The sequence below is a fragment of the Natator depressus genome, chromosome 1 (genome assembly GCF_965152275.1).
Source record: "Natator depressus isolate rNatDep1 chromosome 1, rNatDep2.hap1, whole genome shotgun sequence".
Lineage (NCBI taxonomy): Eukaryota > Metazoa > Chordata > Testudines > Cheloniidae > Natator > Natator depressus.
Window position 1 is genome coordinate 164998681 of NC_134234.1, and position 19927 is coordinate 165018607.

Here is a 19927-nt window from a genome sequence, read left to right on the forward strand (position 1 = left end):
CCCATTGTCTAGTAATTCTTTCTGTCTGATTCATGTGTATCATTGAGTAGCTGGAGGGCAGAATTGCTTGACACAGGGCATTAGGAACTGGAGGAGACAACAAAAGAGGGGGAAAATGAACTTCTGAAAATACTGTTTTAGCTAGAATTTTGCAGTGTAAACGTGTTTAGTGTTTAACACACACACACCTTATGGAAAGTTCAGTGTAGTTAAATACACATAGCTGCAATCTCTAGGATGAATCCTAGGATTTTCTTTTCAAAATCGTATGAGAAGCTCATTAAAGAATATACACATTCTGCTACTTTTCAATTAATGCGTTAAACTTGTTTTTGTTTTTTACCTGAGAACTGTACCGGAGGAAGAAAGGGAAGCCAAATACTTTCGAATTCTGACATGTTCCTTGTTAGCCTTAAAGAAGTTGCTTTGCATGTTGCCAAAGAATGAGACTCATTCACTGGAAGAAAAGCTAATACCCCTTCAATCTCAGAACAAATTTTGGAAATATGGCAAGCACAGCATACCTCAGGTATCTGAACCTTTTTATATCATCTTTATTTTTATAGGCTTTTTCTACAAAAGCAACACTTGAAAACTTAGGGCACTAAGCCATCCCAAATATTGTGGAAGAAAGAAAGAACCGGGTGCCTTGCCCAGCTGTGTTTAAAAGAGTCTTCCAATCACAAGACATATTGGCCCTGCTATAGGCAAACAAGCGTCTGAGTAATCTCCTCCAATTTGTTCCTTTGAGGTAGGCATCTGCTTATTTGGAATTTGTGGCTGAAATACAGCCCTTTAAAATTCTTGTTAAAGAAGCTCCATAAACTTATGGATACATTTAGGCAGGTAATTTTCTAAATTATTGGATTGACCTTCATTCTGCCAAGAATTGTTGTTTGTGTTTATCAGTGCAGAACAACTACAGCATTACATTTCAGTGTTGCATAAAATATTCGTTTAGTCTGTCAAAACATTTCAGGATGCTTGTGGATAAAAGGTACTCCATAAAAAGAAGATAAGCATTCTGCATAATGTTGTACTTTTAAAAAATATATAATCTTCTCTTCCAGTATATGATCTGTTAAAAAACTTTTGTCACATAATTTCCCTGTTTTTAAAAATCTGTTACAGTTCTGTGCACTAACTGAAAATTTGTTGTTTTGATTTTTGTGTGTGCTAAATCAAATGTATTTCAGACATGCTTGTGTTGATATACCATTTCTTTTTAAAGTAAATCGAAGTATGTAATTAACAAGCCTGGGGAAATTAGACTTTTGATTTGTAGTAGTGAATAAATATTGTAATCCATGGTTTACTGAAATATTTTGTTTTTGTGGCTTACTTTAGGTTCGCTCAGCTTTTTTTGAGTTAGTTTCTACTTTCTGTCAGCTCCTTCCTGAATCAATGAAAGTTGAAGCACCAAGAGTTTGTCCCGCAGTTCTTCTCAGTATTGATGACAGTGATGCAGTGGTGTGTCCAGCTCTTTGGGAATCTGTGCTTTACATCCTTGTTACCATTGAGGTAATGCAGGAAACTGAATGAGAACTTCTTTTCTTTATAAGTCAGAGGCTAGTGGTCTGTTCAAATATGTCAGACTTAACCTTTCACATCATACCAGTGCCCTCGGTTTGGGGTTAAGCAGAAGATATCAGTTTAAAATAAAGTAACCATTGTGAACCCCTTACTACTGCAAACAACCCTTCCTCCTCCCCTCCCCCCACTATAAGGGCCTGATTTTCAGAGGTACTCCGCACTCACAGCTCCACTAAAAGTAAATAAAAATTGTATATGTCCATTATCTCTGAAAAGCAGACAGGAATTTAGCATGTAATTAAACTGAAGTTGTGACATTTAAGAACTTCACAAGTATATAAAATAGCTTTTAAAAATACAAATATTTCTCTATTGAATTATGTATTAGAATTTATGAAAAATGATGTCCAAGTTGGTCTCTAGTCACTGTTTAGTTAGAGCCTGATACTGTAGCCACTCAGCTCTTCAGATAAAATCCTGGTTTCGCTGAAGTCAGTGGAAATTTTTCATTGACTTCAGTGGGGCCAGAATTTCATTTAGTGATTCCATAATGTCCTTTTTGTAACTGGTGTTGGATGTATCTTGTAATTGTTGGCATGACCTATAATCATGTATGAAAATCAGCCTTCTGTTTACTTCATACATTATCAGTTCAAATAATAAATGTAACTTTGACAATGTTTTCCTCCTAGAAAATTTTTTGTGCCTTTTGGCTTTCATACAAAATTTAACTTATATGCAGTGTTGTTGTAACTGTTTTGGTCCCAAGTTATTAGAGAGGCAAGGTGGGCGAGGTAATATCTTTTATTGGACCAACTTCTGTTGGTGAGAGAGACAAGCTTTTGAGCTTACACAGAGCTCTTCTTCAGGTTTGGGAAACTTACTCAGGGCAGGTCTACACTTCAGTGAAGATACTACTACACCGATGGGAGAAGGAAGGCGGGGGGGAAGCAACTGCGGGGAATTGTTAGTGGGTTATAGATTGTTTTAATAAGTCATACATACAGTCTATTCAGTCCATGATTTTTGGTGTCTAGCAAAATTATGAATTTAAGCTCCCAGGCTTGTGTTTTGAAAGTGTTGTGTAGGTTTCTTTTGAGGATGAGGACTGAGAGGTCAGATTTAGAGTGATCGCTTTGTGAAAAGTGTTCACCCACGGATGATGTGGGATTTTTTTGTCTTTTATCATTTTCCTGTGTGAGCTCATTTGAGAGCGTAGTGACTGTCTGGTTTCACCCACATATTTGCTATTGGAGCATTTAGTGAACTGGATGAGGTACACCAATACTGGGATAGCCAATGTAGGACCCATGTATCTTTAAAGTTGTGTTGTGTGGGGTGTTGATCATTGTAAGAATGGAGATATGTCTGCAGATTTTGCATCTGTTGTTCTGGCAGGTTCTAGTGCCGCTTTGAGTTGGTGTGTCCTGGTCTGTGGGGAGCTTGCTTCTGATAACGAGCTTGGAGAGGCTGGGGGCTGGTTTGAAAGCCAGAAGAGGGGATTCAGGAAAGTATGGGTTGTAGTTGTCTGTTGATACCCATTATGGGTTTCAGTGAGGGTGGTAGGTGATAACTAGGTGTGTGCAGTTGGAGGGGGTTTTATTTCTGTACTGAAACAGGTTCTCTCAGGGTATCTGAGTGGCTCATTCCATGATGTGATCTGCTTCTTCTGGCCTTCAAACAACCTTCCAACCTCTCCAAACTCTCATCGCAAGTATGGACTGAATAGAGACACTGGATTTAGGCCTTATTACAACAATCTATAACCCACTAACAACCCACCTTCCCCCTCAGCTACCTCCCACTCCCTCCCTCCCTTTCCTCCCTATGACTGGAAGGGTGTTAATGGGCCACTTCACCTTGAATGGTCCATTGAAATGTGCGTTAACTAATGCTAAACAGTCTGCTCCACCTTGTATTTAGCTGTGACACTCTGAGGCCAGGTCTACACTACAGACCTGTATCGATATAACTACATCACTCAGGGGTAGACATAGTGCTGTCTACGCAAGGGGTTATGTCAGTAGGACAGCTTCTCCCGTCAAAATAGTTACTGCTTCTTGGGAAGGTGGATTAACTATGCCAACAGGAGATGCTCTTCCACTGGCATAGGAGCGTCTTCACTGAAGCGCCACAGCAGTGCAGATGCAGCACTGTACATGAAGTCTAGCCCTGAGTAAGTTTCCCAGACCTGAAGAAGAGCTCTGTGTAAACTTGAAAACTAGTCTCTGTTACTGATAGGAAGTTGATTTAATAAAAAAATATAGTTGATTTGTCACAGTTCCTAATTTAAAACTCACTGCAAAATACTAATATTTATAACAGTAGTGACTCTTTATGAAACCTAATACCTGTTTTTTGGGGGTGATGGGTTAAACCTGGGACTGTCATAAAAGTAGCAATATATTACAGTAAGCTATTTTACAAAGCAGTATAATGGGTCAAAAGATCACTGAAGACAAAACCTTCTTGATTTAAATTTATTACCCAGAAGATCTCTGCTGTGGTAAAACAAGATTTTGTTCTGAAGTCTGCTAAACCTTAAAATTCACTAATTTAAATGGAAATGTTTAGAGAGAAAATGAGTTTTAAAAATACTCGTGGCAGTTTAGATTTGGTGATAGCTTGCTCTTACTGCAGCGTAGGGAGCTAGACTAGATGACCCACCTGAGAGGTCTTCCAAACCAACTGAGTCTGGTTTAATTTATTCCTATAATTATTTCTTTCTGTAGGACTGTTGGAGTCATGTAAATGCCAAAAAAGGAGTTCTGCCAAAGCTATGGATAGTACTTCGAGAAGGCGGACGAGGTCTAGCTACTGTTATATATCCTAATCTCTTGCCATTGATTAGCAAGGTACCTCATGGCATTACAGAACCAAAGCTGGACTTTTACAGAACTTTTTTCAGCTCAATAATTCAAGGGTATGAGCCACAAATTCATGACATTAGATTAAATATTTATTATAATAATTATTTATGTTTGGAAACAAATCGACAGAAGGTTACGTTACTTGAAGCATTTTAAAATATATAAATATCAGAAACTGAATTCTGTACGCTGTCTGCCTGTCTCCTTCTTCCTGCTGTGATCCCTTGTCCCTTTCTCTCTTCAAGACTGCACACACAAAGCATAGGTTTAAAAAGTGGCACTATATTGGGTGCATTTAAAACTTTAGATTCAGTTAAATAGTAGAGGCTGCATTTGTCTGTTAAGCCACAAATGTGTTTAATCCTTAATTGTATTTTTATGAATAAGCAAACTAGGCTAAAAAGCCATGCTTAAATGCCCATGTTTCTAGTTCTGATTCATGTAGAACTTGTTTTCCTGAATGTTTATTTGGAGGTCACTTATAGATTTTCTTATCCCTTTTTCCTCAAATGAACAGCACCTATGGTATTACATTAAAGCATGGTAATCAGATTGTAATCAAGGAACAATGACTATTTCTTTTTATGTCTCCTGATTTACATGTATTTAGGTTGTCAAGTGAGCGAACCATAGCTAGCCATTCAGAGTGTTCTGCAATCATATCTGCATTTATGGAATGTTTACGATTTGCCATGCTACAGAATTTAGGTGAAGAAGATGAACAAAAACAAATTCAGCAGATGCTTATATGTGATCAGGTATATATTATGTAAATATTTTAAAAGTTCTTGTTCTTGGTTTTGCAATTTCACAATTTTAACTTGAACAAAATTGTGAAACACGTCAATGTATTCACCAATAAAAAAAAATCCCAGAGAAGTTAAGAAAAAATAACTTTTATCTGTGTTTCTATATCCTACTTCCCATAAAACCAAACCTGACAGAGTGCAGAATTCTTGATTGAAACCCCAATGTCTTTTAACAATAAAGTATAAATGTAATGGATAGGGGTCTGTAAATGTTTAATAGAAGAGGTTGGGTGGGTTAGACGTTTTGCTAATTCTGTTTTCAGGATTGCTGTTAAATTGATATTTAGTAGATGTTAAACACTTTATTTTGCAGAGCTTCCTGAGATTTTTAATATTAACAAACTATTGTCCAGTTGTGTAAATATGTAGTTACTAAAACTTTCTTGCATTTCTGTTTGTAGCTAGTTCCTCTCATTGAAGCTGTGCTTAAAGAGACCAGGTTACAAATTGGTCCATTGTTTTACCAAATAGCAGAAATATTGAGCTCCTGGGAAACAAAGACAGAAATCTTAAATGATGATGGCACAGCTGTAACTTTCCGGAGACTCTTGTCGAATTTCTGGGACAGTCTCTCAAAAATGTATGTACTCCATGTTGATGCAGCAGATGCTGATGAGAAATCTTTGGTTGCTATATCCTGTATGCTACAAATTCTGCAGAGCCCAGAGAGCTCTGTGAAACCAAGCAAAAGAAGAACCATAAAGATCAGATTTACAGATGAGAATGAATCTGAAAGAAACACTGAGAATGGGAAGTCTGCTGAAGTGACAAATAATGGTGAATCTGAAATACTGACTGATCCACCACATATTTTGTTTCTAAGGAAAGAACCTTTAGAAGATTTAGTCTGTATCCTCGCTGAACTGAGTATTGTGTATATCAGTGAACAGAAGTCTGATCGGCACTTAAAGTTTCTCTCTGCTCTGCTCAACTCCTTCCCTTCTAGCAGAGTTTTTCAAGTGCTGTTAGAGCAGGAAAATGGTGTGAATGCTGCTCAGACTGAATCCCAGGAAGATGTAAAACTTCAGCATGAAAATCCATCAGTACAGTTTCTGCATCAGAATTTAATAGCTTGGTTGAAAGAAGACTGGAGGAAAGAGACAGATTTTCTGGTTGATATTTTGTATAGTGTCCTTAGGTGTTGTAACAATAATACAGAAAGAAAAAATATTCTTGATGACTTAACTAAGGTAAGGCTTTCTTTTTTACTTTGCAAATAGAAGAATTTATATAATGACTATCCTGTGGGCTACAACAGAGAATGAGAATAGTGATTTTGGATCTGGAAAATGTATTCTGACTCTGAGTAACATATTTGTTTTGGATAAATCTGACAGAGGGAAGATGGAATTAAGAGAGTTTGGAATTAGAATACTAGGAAAGGTGTTATGACATTGATATGCTTATCCCTCTTACTTGATATAAATATACTGTACAGAAAATAATGAATACATCTTTAGATTTTTGTTCCTAAATTACCACCTTTTTTCTTCATACAATATGATTTATAGTATTAACCTGTAGCTTTTCTCTTAACCACAGTGACTTCTACCCATTTTGATCTAGTTGATGGGGGAAACTTAGGTTGCCATGGAATTGGGCAATTATAATTTCTTTCATTGATTATTGGCTGCTAAATAGTCATAATTATGGGATAATCTTTGCTTGCTACTAAGGCTTGACAACTTCTACACATCCTTTTCAGAAATTAAAATTAGACAATAAATAGAGATTGCATTAAGCTTTCTTTTCCTAATGGAATATGTTTTATTAACTATATTTTTATTTATTTGTTTTTCCACTAGATGGATCTGAAATGGAGTATTTTCCTACAAGTAATTCAAAAGGTATCTTCTTTGGGAATTTTATTCTTATTTTGCATGCATACTTTTGGATACTTTCCAATCTTTAAGTGATAGGTAAACTGGAGTAGACTACAAACTAGTCTGATTTTCGTAGTTTGAAAATCTAGTAATAATTAAATTTGAAACAGTGCTGTTTTATTATAACTTAAATATAGCACCTCTCTCACAAGCCCATGGTAGATAGCATTAGAAACTGAAGCACTTCCTTCAGGAGTTCTCAAACTGGGGTCGCTGACGGCCCTGAGCCCCCATAAAATTAAATTACCCCCTTCTTCCTGTTTTTAATTTATATGGGGGTGGGGGGGTCACACTCAGAGGCTTGCTGTGTGAAAGGGGTCATCAATACAAAAAGTTTGAAAACCACTGAGAGAGGCACTGCATTGCCTGTATTGTAAACTTCCATCTTCAGTACATCTCATCTCTGATATAGACGGGCTCCTTTTTCATTCATAGATAAGAATCTCTAATGTGGTCAATTGTGTGGCATGATGTTATACAGATTTCCATTCCCCTGAGCCATTTAGTCTCTACAAAACAGGATAACACTGGGCATATATACTTTTGAAAGAATGATGTGTAAATTCAACCACTATTTGGAAACCCCAGAAATACTGACTAATTAGGACCAAGTTATTTTACTTTATAGGCATTTGTATAGCGTTTATCGCCATATTATCTGAGCAACTCACAAACATTAATACATTTATTCTTGCAACATACCTGTGAAGTAAAGTATTATTATCCCCATTTTTACAGATAGGGAACAGAAGCACAGAGTAATTTGTGTCTTGCCTGAAGTGATATGTGAAGTTGGTAGCAGAGCTGGGAACTGAACCCAGATCTTGTGATGCCCAGTATCAGTGTCATCCCTCCTCACTTATGGATGCCTCACACTTCAAAATTCCTTCCTATTTTTTCTTTTTTATTATTTATAATGATAATTGGCTCATCACCTAGCAGAATTTTCCCCCAGTATATAACTTGGCATTAGTTTCTGAAAAAACGCTGACATTATAACTTGGCATTAATGTATAAAGGCTAATACATACTAATCCTATACCCTTAAAGTTATTAACCTTGCAAAAATAGTTATTGTCTTGTAATTCAGGCATGCTCGGACTCAGTGAAACATTCATTAGTCTCTGGGTGGCTGAAAGGCGATGTACTAGGGGAGAAGCTCGTAATACTAGCAGATGATCTGTGCTATAAGGGTTTGAAAACCACAACAACCTCATCGGAATTGTACTGTTCAGAAAGGTGGACCCTCCTGAGCTTGGTATTATCACAGCATGTTAAAAATGGTAGGTGAATTGCTACTTGGAAAAAAAGAAAAAGAACTTCTTGAGGTTTTTCACCCTATCACATTTTGTAACCTCTAGCTGCTTCTCTGTTTATATTTACCTGAGCTAGTATACTATGTCCTTTTAATTTCATTAAAACTAACCTGGAATAGTGACTGGATATCCTTCCATTTCCATGCACCTGTTGACAGGATTAGTGTTAATCTTCTTTCTTTTTAGATTTTCCTGTTCTCTAATTGTATAATTCTTCAGTGCAAAGATTGGTTTTACTAAATGATCGACTGCGGAATAGACCATACAATCTGAAGTTTACTGTTCAAAAAGTAGTGTCAAATCAGAAGGGTTATGGATCCACATCAGAGCCCTCTGACCTCAGACAATAGAAACAATTTATAAGTCCTAAATCTGCTTATTTGGGGCACATACACTGAGAGATGTATGGTACACCTTTGTGAGTAACTACCTGTTCCACCTGTTGCTTCTCCTGTGTGGCAAGTGTCACATACACCTCAGTATTAATGAGTTTCATATTCTGCTGTATTACCCAGTTTAAAAGTCAATGTATTTATAATGCTATCGTTTTGTTTAGCTTGCTGGTATTTATTAAAATGCTTGCAGTAATGTTTCCTAGTTTATTGAAGGCTGAATTCTTTTTGGTGCCCAAGAAGTGGTTCATAATTTCCTAAGAGATGCACCAGTAAGATGAATGCATACTGTAGAATAGATAGATCTTCATAATACTATTGTGTTTTGCTGTTGGGTCCCAGAGGAGGGTGCGGGAAACTTGCTCGCCACTCCAGAAAAGTAGTCAGTCAGATTTGTCGGTTTAAATGACCTAATGCGGTGCTCCAGGATTGAATGTTTGCCTTATCATGAGTCAGGGTCAGGCATTTCAGTGGATGGCTGTGGGACTGGAGGTATTACTGCACGTATACCATCCTGAGGTCCCTTCCAACCCTGATACTCTATGATTTTGTGCAGAGTGCCTGTGTAACAAACTACCAAGAATATGTTGGGTGTGTTCCATCAGGTGTTGAAGAGCGAGGACATCTTTGACCAGAGTGAAATGAATCAAGCTTTAGCAAATACAAAATTAAAGCAGGCTCTCCCCTTGATCTTGCTTTCAAGATTAGTGAATCTGGAAAAGCAGGCAGACACTGTTTATAGCATCTGATGGCTTCCGTAGGATCTTACTTGTCACAGAGTAATCATAAAGTCTCTCTTTTTTTTTTTTTTAATAGAGTCCTTGATTGGTGAAATTTATGTTGAAAGAATTATTGATAAACTTCAAGCAGCTCTTTCAAAAGCTAAGGATCTTTCTGAAGCTGGAAATACTGAACCATCAGTATCGTTCATATGTGATGTAGCCTCTAACTTTTTCAGCTCAGTTAAAGGGTGCTTACTGATGACATCTTCCGAAGACTTGTTGTTCACTATTTTCCAACTGTGTGCTCAGAGCCAGGATGCTACGCACTTGCCAGGTAACCCAATGCAAGAATTACTTTGCAAACTAAAAATCTGACTTTGGAACATTTATTTTTCTGATTATATTTGCATGTGTGTTTAGTGTTGGTTTGTATTAAAGATTGATCTTCATGGCAGTAGTAGAGAAAAGCCACCTCCAGAAATTTAAGATTTTATGCAAAAAACCCTCCATAACTCCAAGTAATATTCACATAAAGCAGGATCAGTGTTTCTCAATTGTTCAGTGATAGCTAGAGCTGTGCAACATTTTTCAGATGAATACTTGCAGTTTCTGGTTGACCAAAACGATTCTCTAATTTGCCAAATAGTTTCGACCAAACTGAAGAAGTCATAACATTTTGGTAATGTTGAAACATTTTGTTTTGACCTGAAAAACTTTATTTAGACTTTCAGACATTTTGACAAAAGGAAAGGTTACAAGAACAGGTGCTGGTGGTGGTACTTCCCTTTTACACTGTGGCCCATTGGTCAGGGCAATCACTTAGGATATGGGAAACCTGGATTCAGTTCTCCCCTCTGCCTGATGAGAAGGCGGGATTTGGGTCTCCTACATTGCAGGGGAGTGCCCTAGCTACTGGTCTATAGGATATTTTGGTATAGGGCTTTCTCACTCTCTTCTCATGAAGCTGTTCTACTTTTTAATAAATAATTAGTCATTAGAGCCAGGACTTTGAACTTGGATCTCCTTCCTCTCTGGTGAGTGCCCTAATCCCCAGGCTATAAACTCATTTTTGCTTTCTTTTCCTGGTCCATGATGACAACACATAGTCATAGAATGACTATGAATTGTTACTGAGAATGACATTGGTTGCGTATTGAAGGAGATGTTGCCTGTGGGACCCCTGCCTTATTTGTTGAAGAAATTGGAAGGTGTGGAATAAATGAAGGAAGGGATTGCAGGAAGAAGAAGGAGGGTCTCATGGTTAAGGCAGTTGAATGTTGCCCTGGAGAATTGGAGTCTGTCCCTGCATCTGCCACAGAGTTCCTATGTGATGCTAATCAAGTCTCATCATGACCACCTGTGCTTTTGGAGGTGTTTTTTGTTTGTTTTTTAAAGTTTGGTATAGCAGTGTGTTTTTTTTCCCCTGTATGCTTGGTTTGAGACTCCAGTGTCTGATTCGCTGAGAACTAGGGTCTGATTTGCTAAACATTCACAGTTGCAACTGAAGTCAATGAGAGCTGTGCTTTGAACATTGCTGTATAATTCTTTGTACTCTGAAAAATCAGATTTTGTGCATCTCAAATTTAATGAATACTTTTTACCTTAATCTCTCTGTGCTTTAGTTCCCCGTCTGTAAAATGAGCATAATGCTACACCCTTCTCTCACGGGGGTGTTGTAAAAATAAATTCATTAGTATTTGTGAAACACTCTGATGATATAGTAAAGAGCACCATAATGAAGCCCATGAAGAAATTAATAATTCTGTTTTTAGAAAGCGTTTGAATAGTGTGCAGTAAATAAGGCCTGGGACCACACGTGAACAATGAGGAGAAAATAAAATAGTGAGTGGCTGCTCATTAAGTGAGCACCATCCATTCTGTGCACTGACTAAGGCTGGGGTCCTGTGGGGAAAAATAGTATGTGGTCATGAGGGACTTGAACTACCCAGACATCTGTTGGAAAAATAAAATGGCAAAACACAAAATGTCCAATAAGTTCTTTGAGTGATTTAGGGACAACTTTTTTTTTCAGAAAGTGGAGGAAGTAACCAGGTGGACAGCCGTTTTATACTTAATTCTGAATTGGTTATGAATCCAAAGTTGGATGCATAGTGCTGGAACTAGCGGTATGGGGGGTGCTGCAGCACCCCCTGTCTTGAAGTGGTTTCCATCATATACAGGGTTTTACAGTTTGGTTCAATGGCTCTCAGCACCCCCACTATACAGATTGTTCCAGTGCCCCTGGTTGGATGGCAATTTGGGTGAAAGTGATCATGAAAACGATCCTAGGGAAAGGAAGGAGTGAGAGCTGCAGAGTAAGAACAATGGACTTTAAAAAAGCAGACTTTAACAAAGTCAAAGAACTGGTAGGTAACATCCCATGGGAAGTTTCAGAGTAACAGCCGTGTTAGTCTGTATTCGCAAAAAGAAAAGGAGTACTTGTGGCACCTTAGAGACTAACCAATTTATTTGAGCATGAGCTTTCGTGAGCTACAGCGAAGTGAGCTGTAGCTCACAAAAGCTCATGCTCAAATAAATTGGTTAGTCTCTAAGGTGCCACAAGTACTCCTTTTCTTTATCCCATGGGAAGAAAATCTAAGAGATAAAGGAGTTCAGGAGAGCTGGCAGTTTCTCAAGGAGACCATATTAAACACACAAACTGCCAACTATCCCAATAGGAAGACTAGGAAGTGGCCAGTATGGCTGCATCAGGAGCTCTTTAATGACCTGAAAATAAAAAAAGAATTTTACAAAAAGTAGAAATCTGGACAAATTGCTAAGAAGGAATACAGAAGAGTAGCATAAACATGTAGGGACAAAATAGGAAAGGCTAAAGCACAAAGTGAGTTACACCTAGCAAGGGACATAAGAGGCAATAAGAAGAGGTTCTTCAAATACACTGGGAGCAAACACCTATCAGGGATAGTCCATTTTACTTGGCCCTGCCTCAGTGCAGGGGGATGGACTTGATGGCCTCTTCAAGTCTCTTCCAGGCCTACATTTCTATGATTCCATATAATTAAAAATGATATCATAATACATATGCACAAGATGGCCAAATTAAGGTTGCTCAGGCATCCTTAATTCTGACATTTCCTAACAACTTTTGTATGCTTGACTTTTCAAGGTGTGTGTGTGTGATAATTATATACATGTTTTACTTACTTTTATAGTAAATGTAAGAGGGTCCTGCACATTTTTGACTTCAAATAATTGGTTACCAACCTAAAAAGTTTGAGAAACACTACTTCACATGTTAACAGAGCAGTGATGTAGTGAATGTGCCCGCCATTATGCAGTTTGTAATTTGGCAGTTCATGTTTTAATTACTTTATTTTTTGTTTAGATTTACTTGTCAATAAACTAAAGCACACTTGGTTGTCTGGCCTCAATTCGCTTGTGCATGAGGTTGGCTATATGCAGAAACAGAGCACCTTCTTGCATAAATCTGCATTGTGGGTCAGGAATCAAATTCAGTTTTCCTCTTTGGATGTTAAAAGGTAACTATGTTTACTGCATATCTGTTGGTTTTGGGATATTAAAATATGAAATAATCAATTCAAAACTAATGCTTTTACAGCATCTGCCTATACGTAAGTCCTAAATAATGAAAATGTTTATTATTCTGTCTGTGAGGTAAGAGCATGACCTAAAATGCAAAGTGAAAAGCCATTGATGTGGCCTGGTACTGATGTGAAATGTCTTGTCTTGTTGTCACATGATTGTGCTTAATTTCTCAGGAAGAATTTTTTTTCCACTTTTTCAGCCTTCAGGTTTTGATCTCTGCAGTTAATGATTTGCTGACTAAGCTACTGGAAGCTGGTGAACTCTCTGGTTGTCTTCTGGAAGCTTATTTTGGACGTATTACTCCAAACAGCTCTGAATGGGAAAAGTTGCGAGAATCTCTACCCACTGAGGTATGAAAACGACTGCAGTCTGAAAGCTACTGCACAGTGAAATAGCTGATGTATGTACAACCTGGGCTGCTTTCTCTGTAATCTTTCCTGCTTAATGTCTGGAGCAGTGTGGTTGGAAATGATGTGAAGTATGCCTCTCCTTCTATTGCCTGTCTAGTTTCTACCTCCTCAACTTTGTGAGGTCCAGGAGCAAAATGCTGCGCGGTGCTGTGCTGCTCTGGCCATGATCCAGCACAACACTTATGCACATGCTTTTCTGTACATATAGCAATAGTCCCATTGAAGTCAGTGAATATTTACAATTAAGCACATGTTAAGTGCTGAGCTGGAACAAGGCCAAAGTGCTCAGAAGCTTGTAGTATCAAGGTCCAGATGAGAAAGCAGCAGAGGTGGATGAGTCCCTTTCCATATTGGAGGGGAAGGTAGGGGTATGTGCATGCGTATGAGGGCCATATATGCACAGAACATTTAAGCTGTTGTATCCCTAATGATGCTATACAAAATTTGCAAATATAAAAACTCCCCTCTTTTTGGATTCTACATAAAATACTGTTTAAAGGACATTGTCAACTTGCTTTACTTTGCAATTTACTGGGTTAAAAAATGCAGTTTCTGATAGTGACCTCTTAAAAGTAAATCCTGTGTAAAAATAATCCTTTTATAAGGCTTGTATTGTTCCTCTGCTGCTTTTTATAGTCTTTTCAGCTGATTTAGTGACTACAGAGAGAAAACAGTGAAACTGACTGTCCTCAAAGTGCTGTCAAATAGGCAGAGTAAACTGAAAAAAACATAAATCTATTTTTCCTTAACTACTGTCCGGGTATAATACTCATAGTATTACTTGCAACTGTACTGTGTGTACAATTTTCAGACATAAATGCAATTTTGAAGTTACAAGTGTCTTTTTAATTTGGTTGGCAATATGATTGAAATTAGACAGAAAAGGACTTTACATTTAAATTAGGAATCCCTCACCAATAACCTTGCTACAGCAGTTAGACCTGGGTTGGGAATAGTTCTCCAGTTAGGGTACCTTTACTGGCTATTGTTATGAACACGTGGGAATCTCAGTGTGGGAACTTTAAGTGACATTGTCAGTAATTTTGAATTTGAAAAGTTACACAAATGCATCCGATGAAGTGAGCTGTAGCTCACGAAAGCTCATGCTCAAATAAATTGGTTCGTCTCTCAGGTGCCACGAGTCCTCCTTTTCTTTTTACAAATGCCTAAGTCTTTATATTATTCTGTAAAAGTTGCAAGTAATTGTGGACCGCTCCTTTCTTGTGTTCGTTACAGTGGTTACACAAGCCTCTTTTGGGAGGAAGACTGAGCATGAACTGTGAGCATTCAGGAACAGAGGTGAAGCTACGCAAAACAACTAAACTTCCAAACCACCTGTGCGCTGCAGCGTTGCTAAGTGAAATGGCACTACTTATTCAGGAACACGGGTTGGTGTCTGAAAACCATGATGCAGAAAGGAAGAGAATTGAGAGTATAAGTAAGTAAGAATGGTAAAACTAAAGAGCAGTTGATTTTATATAGTAGTTGTAAACCAGATTGTATCAGTTGGTGGAAGCAGTTATTAATGAAAGGTTTGGAATATAGCTAACTGACATTATTACTTTATCCGGTATCTTTTACAGTTGTTGCTCTGATCCTGCTTTAAGTGCACAAGTATCTTTTAGTGTGGTGTTTATATATCTAGAACCCTTCTGGCTTTTCATTTTTTTTCTTGTATTCATACTCTCTCAACTAACCTCTTGCATACACTGAGGTAAAAATACTTCTTTGCCAAAATACCGGCTATCCCAAAACACTGCCTGTTGCATGGTGAGCATACATGCAGTGTATCCATGATAGCGTATTGGTACATTTTGAGTGTTAGGCATGAGATTGGAGACGTTATTGCAATCATTTTTCTTTTCCTCATCACTCTATCCGTACCTTCCTCTTGTTCAGTCACTTTTACTTGTGAAGTGGCTTAATTATTTTCATGTTCTTAAATCAGATCTTTCCATGGATGTTGTGCATTTTATGAAGTAGTGTTGCCACTCCATGTTCTTCTTTTGCCGCTATTGAAGAGGAATGTAACTTCTCAGTGTGGTCCTTTATAAGAGGATGAAGAAGAAACAAACACACAGTAATTCAAGAACTGGTTTTAACTTCAGACTGGGGTTACTATCTGAAATTCGGTCTTGACTGCCTACTTTGGGAGCAGCAGCCAGGAAAATTAGAGCCAAGAAGAGTAAGATAATACGAAGGAGTAGGAGAGGAGTCACTAGCTAGAGTCCTTTCCATGCCTTTTTTTTTTTTTTTTTTCTTCATTTTAATAGTGCCTAAGCATCTAGAATAGCTTAAATTAATCATGTATTATTACCTATTGTTAACCCCAAAGTACATAAGTCTTGGTGCCAGCTCATTCCTCTGAGCACCTGAAGTTATGTATGAATGTAAGCTGTTTTGTGTTGAGTTACCAAGATACATGGAAATGTAAGTGGAGGCTCCCCGCATACACCAGGCTTATTTTAAAACCTATACTTTTGTTGGTTTGATTAGTTGCAGAACTGCTGTACTCATTGCAGTGGATTGAAGAACTTGATGATCCTCCTTGTCTCCTCCTTGAATTTCTCAACATGCTTCAAGTAATCGGTATTACATATGAGGACTTAAGTGCATTTGGTAATACCACCAACCTTCTGCAGATATTATTTAACAGGTAGGTACAGATTTAGAAAATACTTGATGAAATATAACATTCCTGATTTATTCTGGCTTTGGCATTTGCACTACAGAGATTATTACTTTTATTGATGTGATCTATTCCAGAGATCGCTTTTACTGATGTGATTTCATTCTGACTTCTTTCGTTAAGGTCTTTTCCTTGATATGGTCACATGTGTAGGGTGTGTGTATACAATCTACATGTAAATTAAATAGTTCTTTTTTTCCTTTTTCTTCTGTAGATCAAAAGAGTGTGGAAGACTTTGGGCCTTAGCCATGGTTAGATTGATCCATACAAAGAATATTGCATCCAGTGAAATAAAACAACTTTATATGATGACAGAAGGGTATTCTAATACTACAATTCATAATTCCTTGTAGTTGTGAGTTAATGTTGTTGACGATACTGTGTTGCTACTGGTTCTGATGAATGAAATATGCAGAATGGGTACTATTTATCATTTATATATGCAGTGTAAAAGAAATGCAATTTACTTATATAAATGGCCTAAGAGAAGCAGAATATGAAATAATCTTTCTTTGATCCATGATTCCCAGGAGCCAATTTACATTTTCATGTAATAAAACTGATTTTTGTTTCCCCGTTTCATTCTTGGCATCTCATTTACATGAACAGGTTTTTCCCATTAACAGAAGGCAACTTGCATACAGTTCAGAGCCTGTCTCCATTTTTACCTGAAGAAGAAAAGGAAGAACTAGTTATCCAGTGTACTGCTAAACTTATGGCATGTATGCAAACCGACCTCGTCGGTACTGATGGTCAGTAACATAACTATACACTCTTCAGGCAGTTTGGTTTATTAATTTAAGGTGGGATGACGTAATTAATTTCTTCGTAGTAATGCTTCATAGACTATTTGATAAGGCAACTGTTTACTACAAACAAAGTTTGTTAGTGCAATGAAAATGCATTATCTTCAGTTGTCAGCTTATTATGTCTTGATTACATGTTGTACAAACGGTTTTATAAACTATTAAGGACTGTTCTCATATATATAACTATTACCCACATGGCCCATCTAGAATGGGAAGCAAATGACCAGGTCCAGATTTTTATGGTATTTAGGCTTAGCACTGCTCAGTGTTGCAGTGGGAATTAATGTGACTTAGACTCCTAAGTGCCCTATGTCGCTTTTGAAAATGTGTAACTTTCTGAAAAATTACCCTTTTGAGCAGTGGTTCTCAAACTAGGGCTGCCGCTTGTTCAGGGAAAGCCCCTGGCGGGCCGGGCCACTAAGTTTACCTGCCGCGTCCACAGGTTCGGTCGATCGTGGCTCCCACTAGCCGCGGTTCGCCGCTCCAGGCTAATGGGGGCTGCGGGAAGCGGCGGGGGCCGAGGGATGTGCTGGCCACCCTTCATGCAGCCCTCATTGGCCTGAAGTGGCGAACCGCGGCCAGTGGGAGCCGTGATTAGCCGAACCTGCGGCGGCCCTATTTTGAGAACCACTGCTTTTGAGCCTAAACTTTTTATAGTTGGATTTCTGCCCAAAGTAGAATTGTGTGGGAAAGTATATGCAAAATCCTTTCAGGTGTTTGAATATGGTGTAGTTAAAATAAAAAACAAAACACTCTTCTTCCCTCTTCTTCCTTGTTTTCATTCATTTTTGGCCATGCTCTTATTGACAAGCTACATAAAAACTTGTCATGTCACTATTCCTCAGTGAGGAGTATATCTCTTGCTAATTTGAAAATCTTAGCATTGTTAAAACAAATTCATGACCATTTGGGCAAAACTGTGTTGTATCTTCAGGTGAGCACTTGCAAATAGACATATTGTAAAGGCTTTGTAAGTATGAATTTTTAAACACTGGTTAAGGGGGAACAGTTGATCAAAATCTTGAATTTTCCTGCCCCATCAGATTCTTTATTTTCCCCACAACTAGTGTGTATTTGACTATATTATCCTTGGGTTATACATTCAGTTAAAATTTTCTGGGCTCTCTGTCTTTGCTTCTGAGACTGTATTTTGGCCACCAGGGCCTGACCTGGGAAATTTTACGTAGATAACAATGGAGTGGGTCCTCAGACTATTCCCTGGCTGTATAGGAGATCCCCATGTATCTCTTTGGCACAGTCCTCTGTGATTGAGGAGAATAGATTCCCAGTCAGCTCCTCTGGTCCACATGTCCCATTCTCCCCCATCCTATTTCGCCAGTGGGTCCTGGCCGAGGAATGTGTGCCCAGTGTTCTAAACTTTAGTCAAGGAATGAGTTCCCCATTGACTCTGTACTCTACTTACTTCATGAAAGAGCTGGTAAAGTTCTTGTAAATACAGCACCAGATCTTGTGTGAGGTGACATGCACATATAAAGGGTGCAGTTAATGGAATGCTCACGTCATTGGTATGGTGTTTGTAAAAAATGTATCTGATCTCCAGGAGGTATAAATGCATATTTTCTTCTTTCTTTTAAAATGGAAATTTAAAAAAATACATTAATGCAGTAATAAGGGTTCACAGTTAACATGCGTGTCAAGTTTCCTTGAGCTATGCTAACTCTGCATATTGCATATGTGTAATATTTTCTTTTCCTAATTATCTCATTAAATGTATAGTTTAATCTATTACTCTTTTTGTTTTGTGCTGCAAAGGATAAATGTGGTGTTGGAATCTGAGTTTGCATTTTTTAATCACTTTTATTATTAACTGTGTAAACTTACCATAGCATTTAGTTGTAATAACAGTGGATTAGCTCCTGAAAGAATAAGAGAGATCTAAATATTGTCCAGAATAAATTTTTGTATGTTTGTATATGTAAGTAAAGTAGTAATTGGATATGCATTTTTCCTTTCCTGTGCTGGCGTTGTCTTGTTAATAAATACATGAATATATTCAAGAGCATTCAATGTGTTCTATGTGCTTTTTTACATGTATTGTAGGAGCTTTTGGATATCTTGCCATTTTAAACTCCTGCTTACAGAGTGGAAGCATTGATTGTCGAGAGCTACTGCCTGGAATACTAAAAATCATCATGTCATGGAGAAATGATAATGAGGACAGCTTCCTTTTCAGCTGGTGGGTAACTCTGCTATAACTTAACATAGCCAAATCTTACTATGTATTTTAAAACAGCCTATTTAGAGGGACAAAGTTTAAAAATAAAAATCTATTTTTGAAAGTTCCCGTTCAGTAAGAGTACTTGGATACTTGAAGTTAAGGACATGCATATGTCTTTTCAGGATTGGGGGTTACATCCTTGATGAAGAACCTAAATAAATAGCTGGATTTTCAAAAGGTGTTACGCATCCAGCAGTTTCTGAATACCGTGCACTTTGAAGATCAGATCACTTATTTAGACACCTAAATAAAGATTTGGGAGGTGAATTTCAGGCACCTGTATTTTAGAAATCTGGGCCTGAAAATCTGAGCAAAGACTTAACATGCAGAGAAGAAATACTTTCATTTGTCTGAAGTTCATCCATCTTGGGTTTACTGAAGGGATCTGTGTAATGATGTAAAGAAATGGGGACAAACTGGCAAGAGAATTTCATTGTGCCTGCATTATGCATTTAAAGTAGGCAGTCGTTGTAGGAGTTTGTGTATCAATTTGTGCATTAACTTGTGGGATTTGCACACCCAGGTGCTCACACTTGAAACTAAACTCTGTGTGATTCATTCATATATTTTATTGGCTACAGGAAATCATTAAATCTTGTAAACCCATGTTGAATTGTGACCTGGAGTATAAGGCAAACTGTAGTTTTAATTACTAAACTTACTGATTTACTTTAGGTTATTATTTGAG

At 37.7% G+C, this 19927-nt stretch overlaps 1 protein-coding gene across 1 annotated transcript in view; it reads left to right on the plus strand.

Moving 5' to 3' along the window:
* Window positions 1-19927, plus strand: part of LTN1 (listerin E3 ubiquitin protein ligase 1) — a 41910-nt gene that overhangs the window by 8831 nt on the left and 13152 nt on the right. The window contains exons 6-20 of the mRNA XM_074971098.1: window positions 349-529; window positions 1348-1521; window positions 4266-4456; window positions 5014-5161; window positions 5614-6402; window positions 7018-7059; window positions 8186-8378; window positions 9620-9859; window positions 12872-13025; window positions 13292-13442; window positions 14739-14940; window positions 15999-16158; window positions 16406-16510; window positions 16801-16943; window positions 19062-19197. Coding sequence (XP_074827199.1) covers window positions 349-529; window positions 1348-1521; window positions 4266-4456; window positions 5014-5161; window positions 5614-6402; window positions 7018-7059; window positions 8186-8378; window positions 9620-9859; window positions 12872-13025; window positions 13292-13442; window positions 14739-14940; window positions 15999-16158; window positions 16406-16510; window positions 16801-16943; window positions 19062-19197 — 3009 coding nt within the window. The remainder of the gene's footprint in view (window positions 1-348; window positions 530-1347; window positions 1522-4265; window positions 4457-5013; window positions 5162-5613; window positions 6403-7017; window positions 7060-8185; window positions 8379-9619; window positions 9860-12871; window positions 13026-13291; window positions 13443-14738; window positions 14941-15998; window positions 16159-16405; window positions 16511-16800; window positions 16944-19061; window positions 19198-19927) is intronic.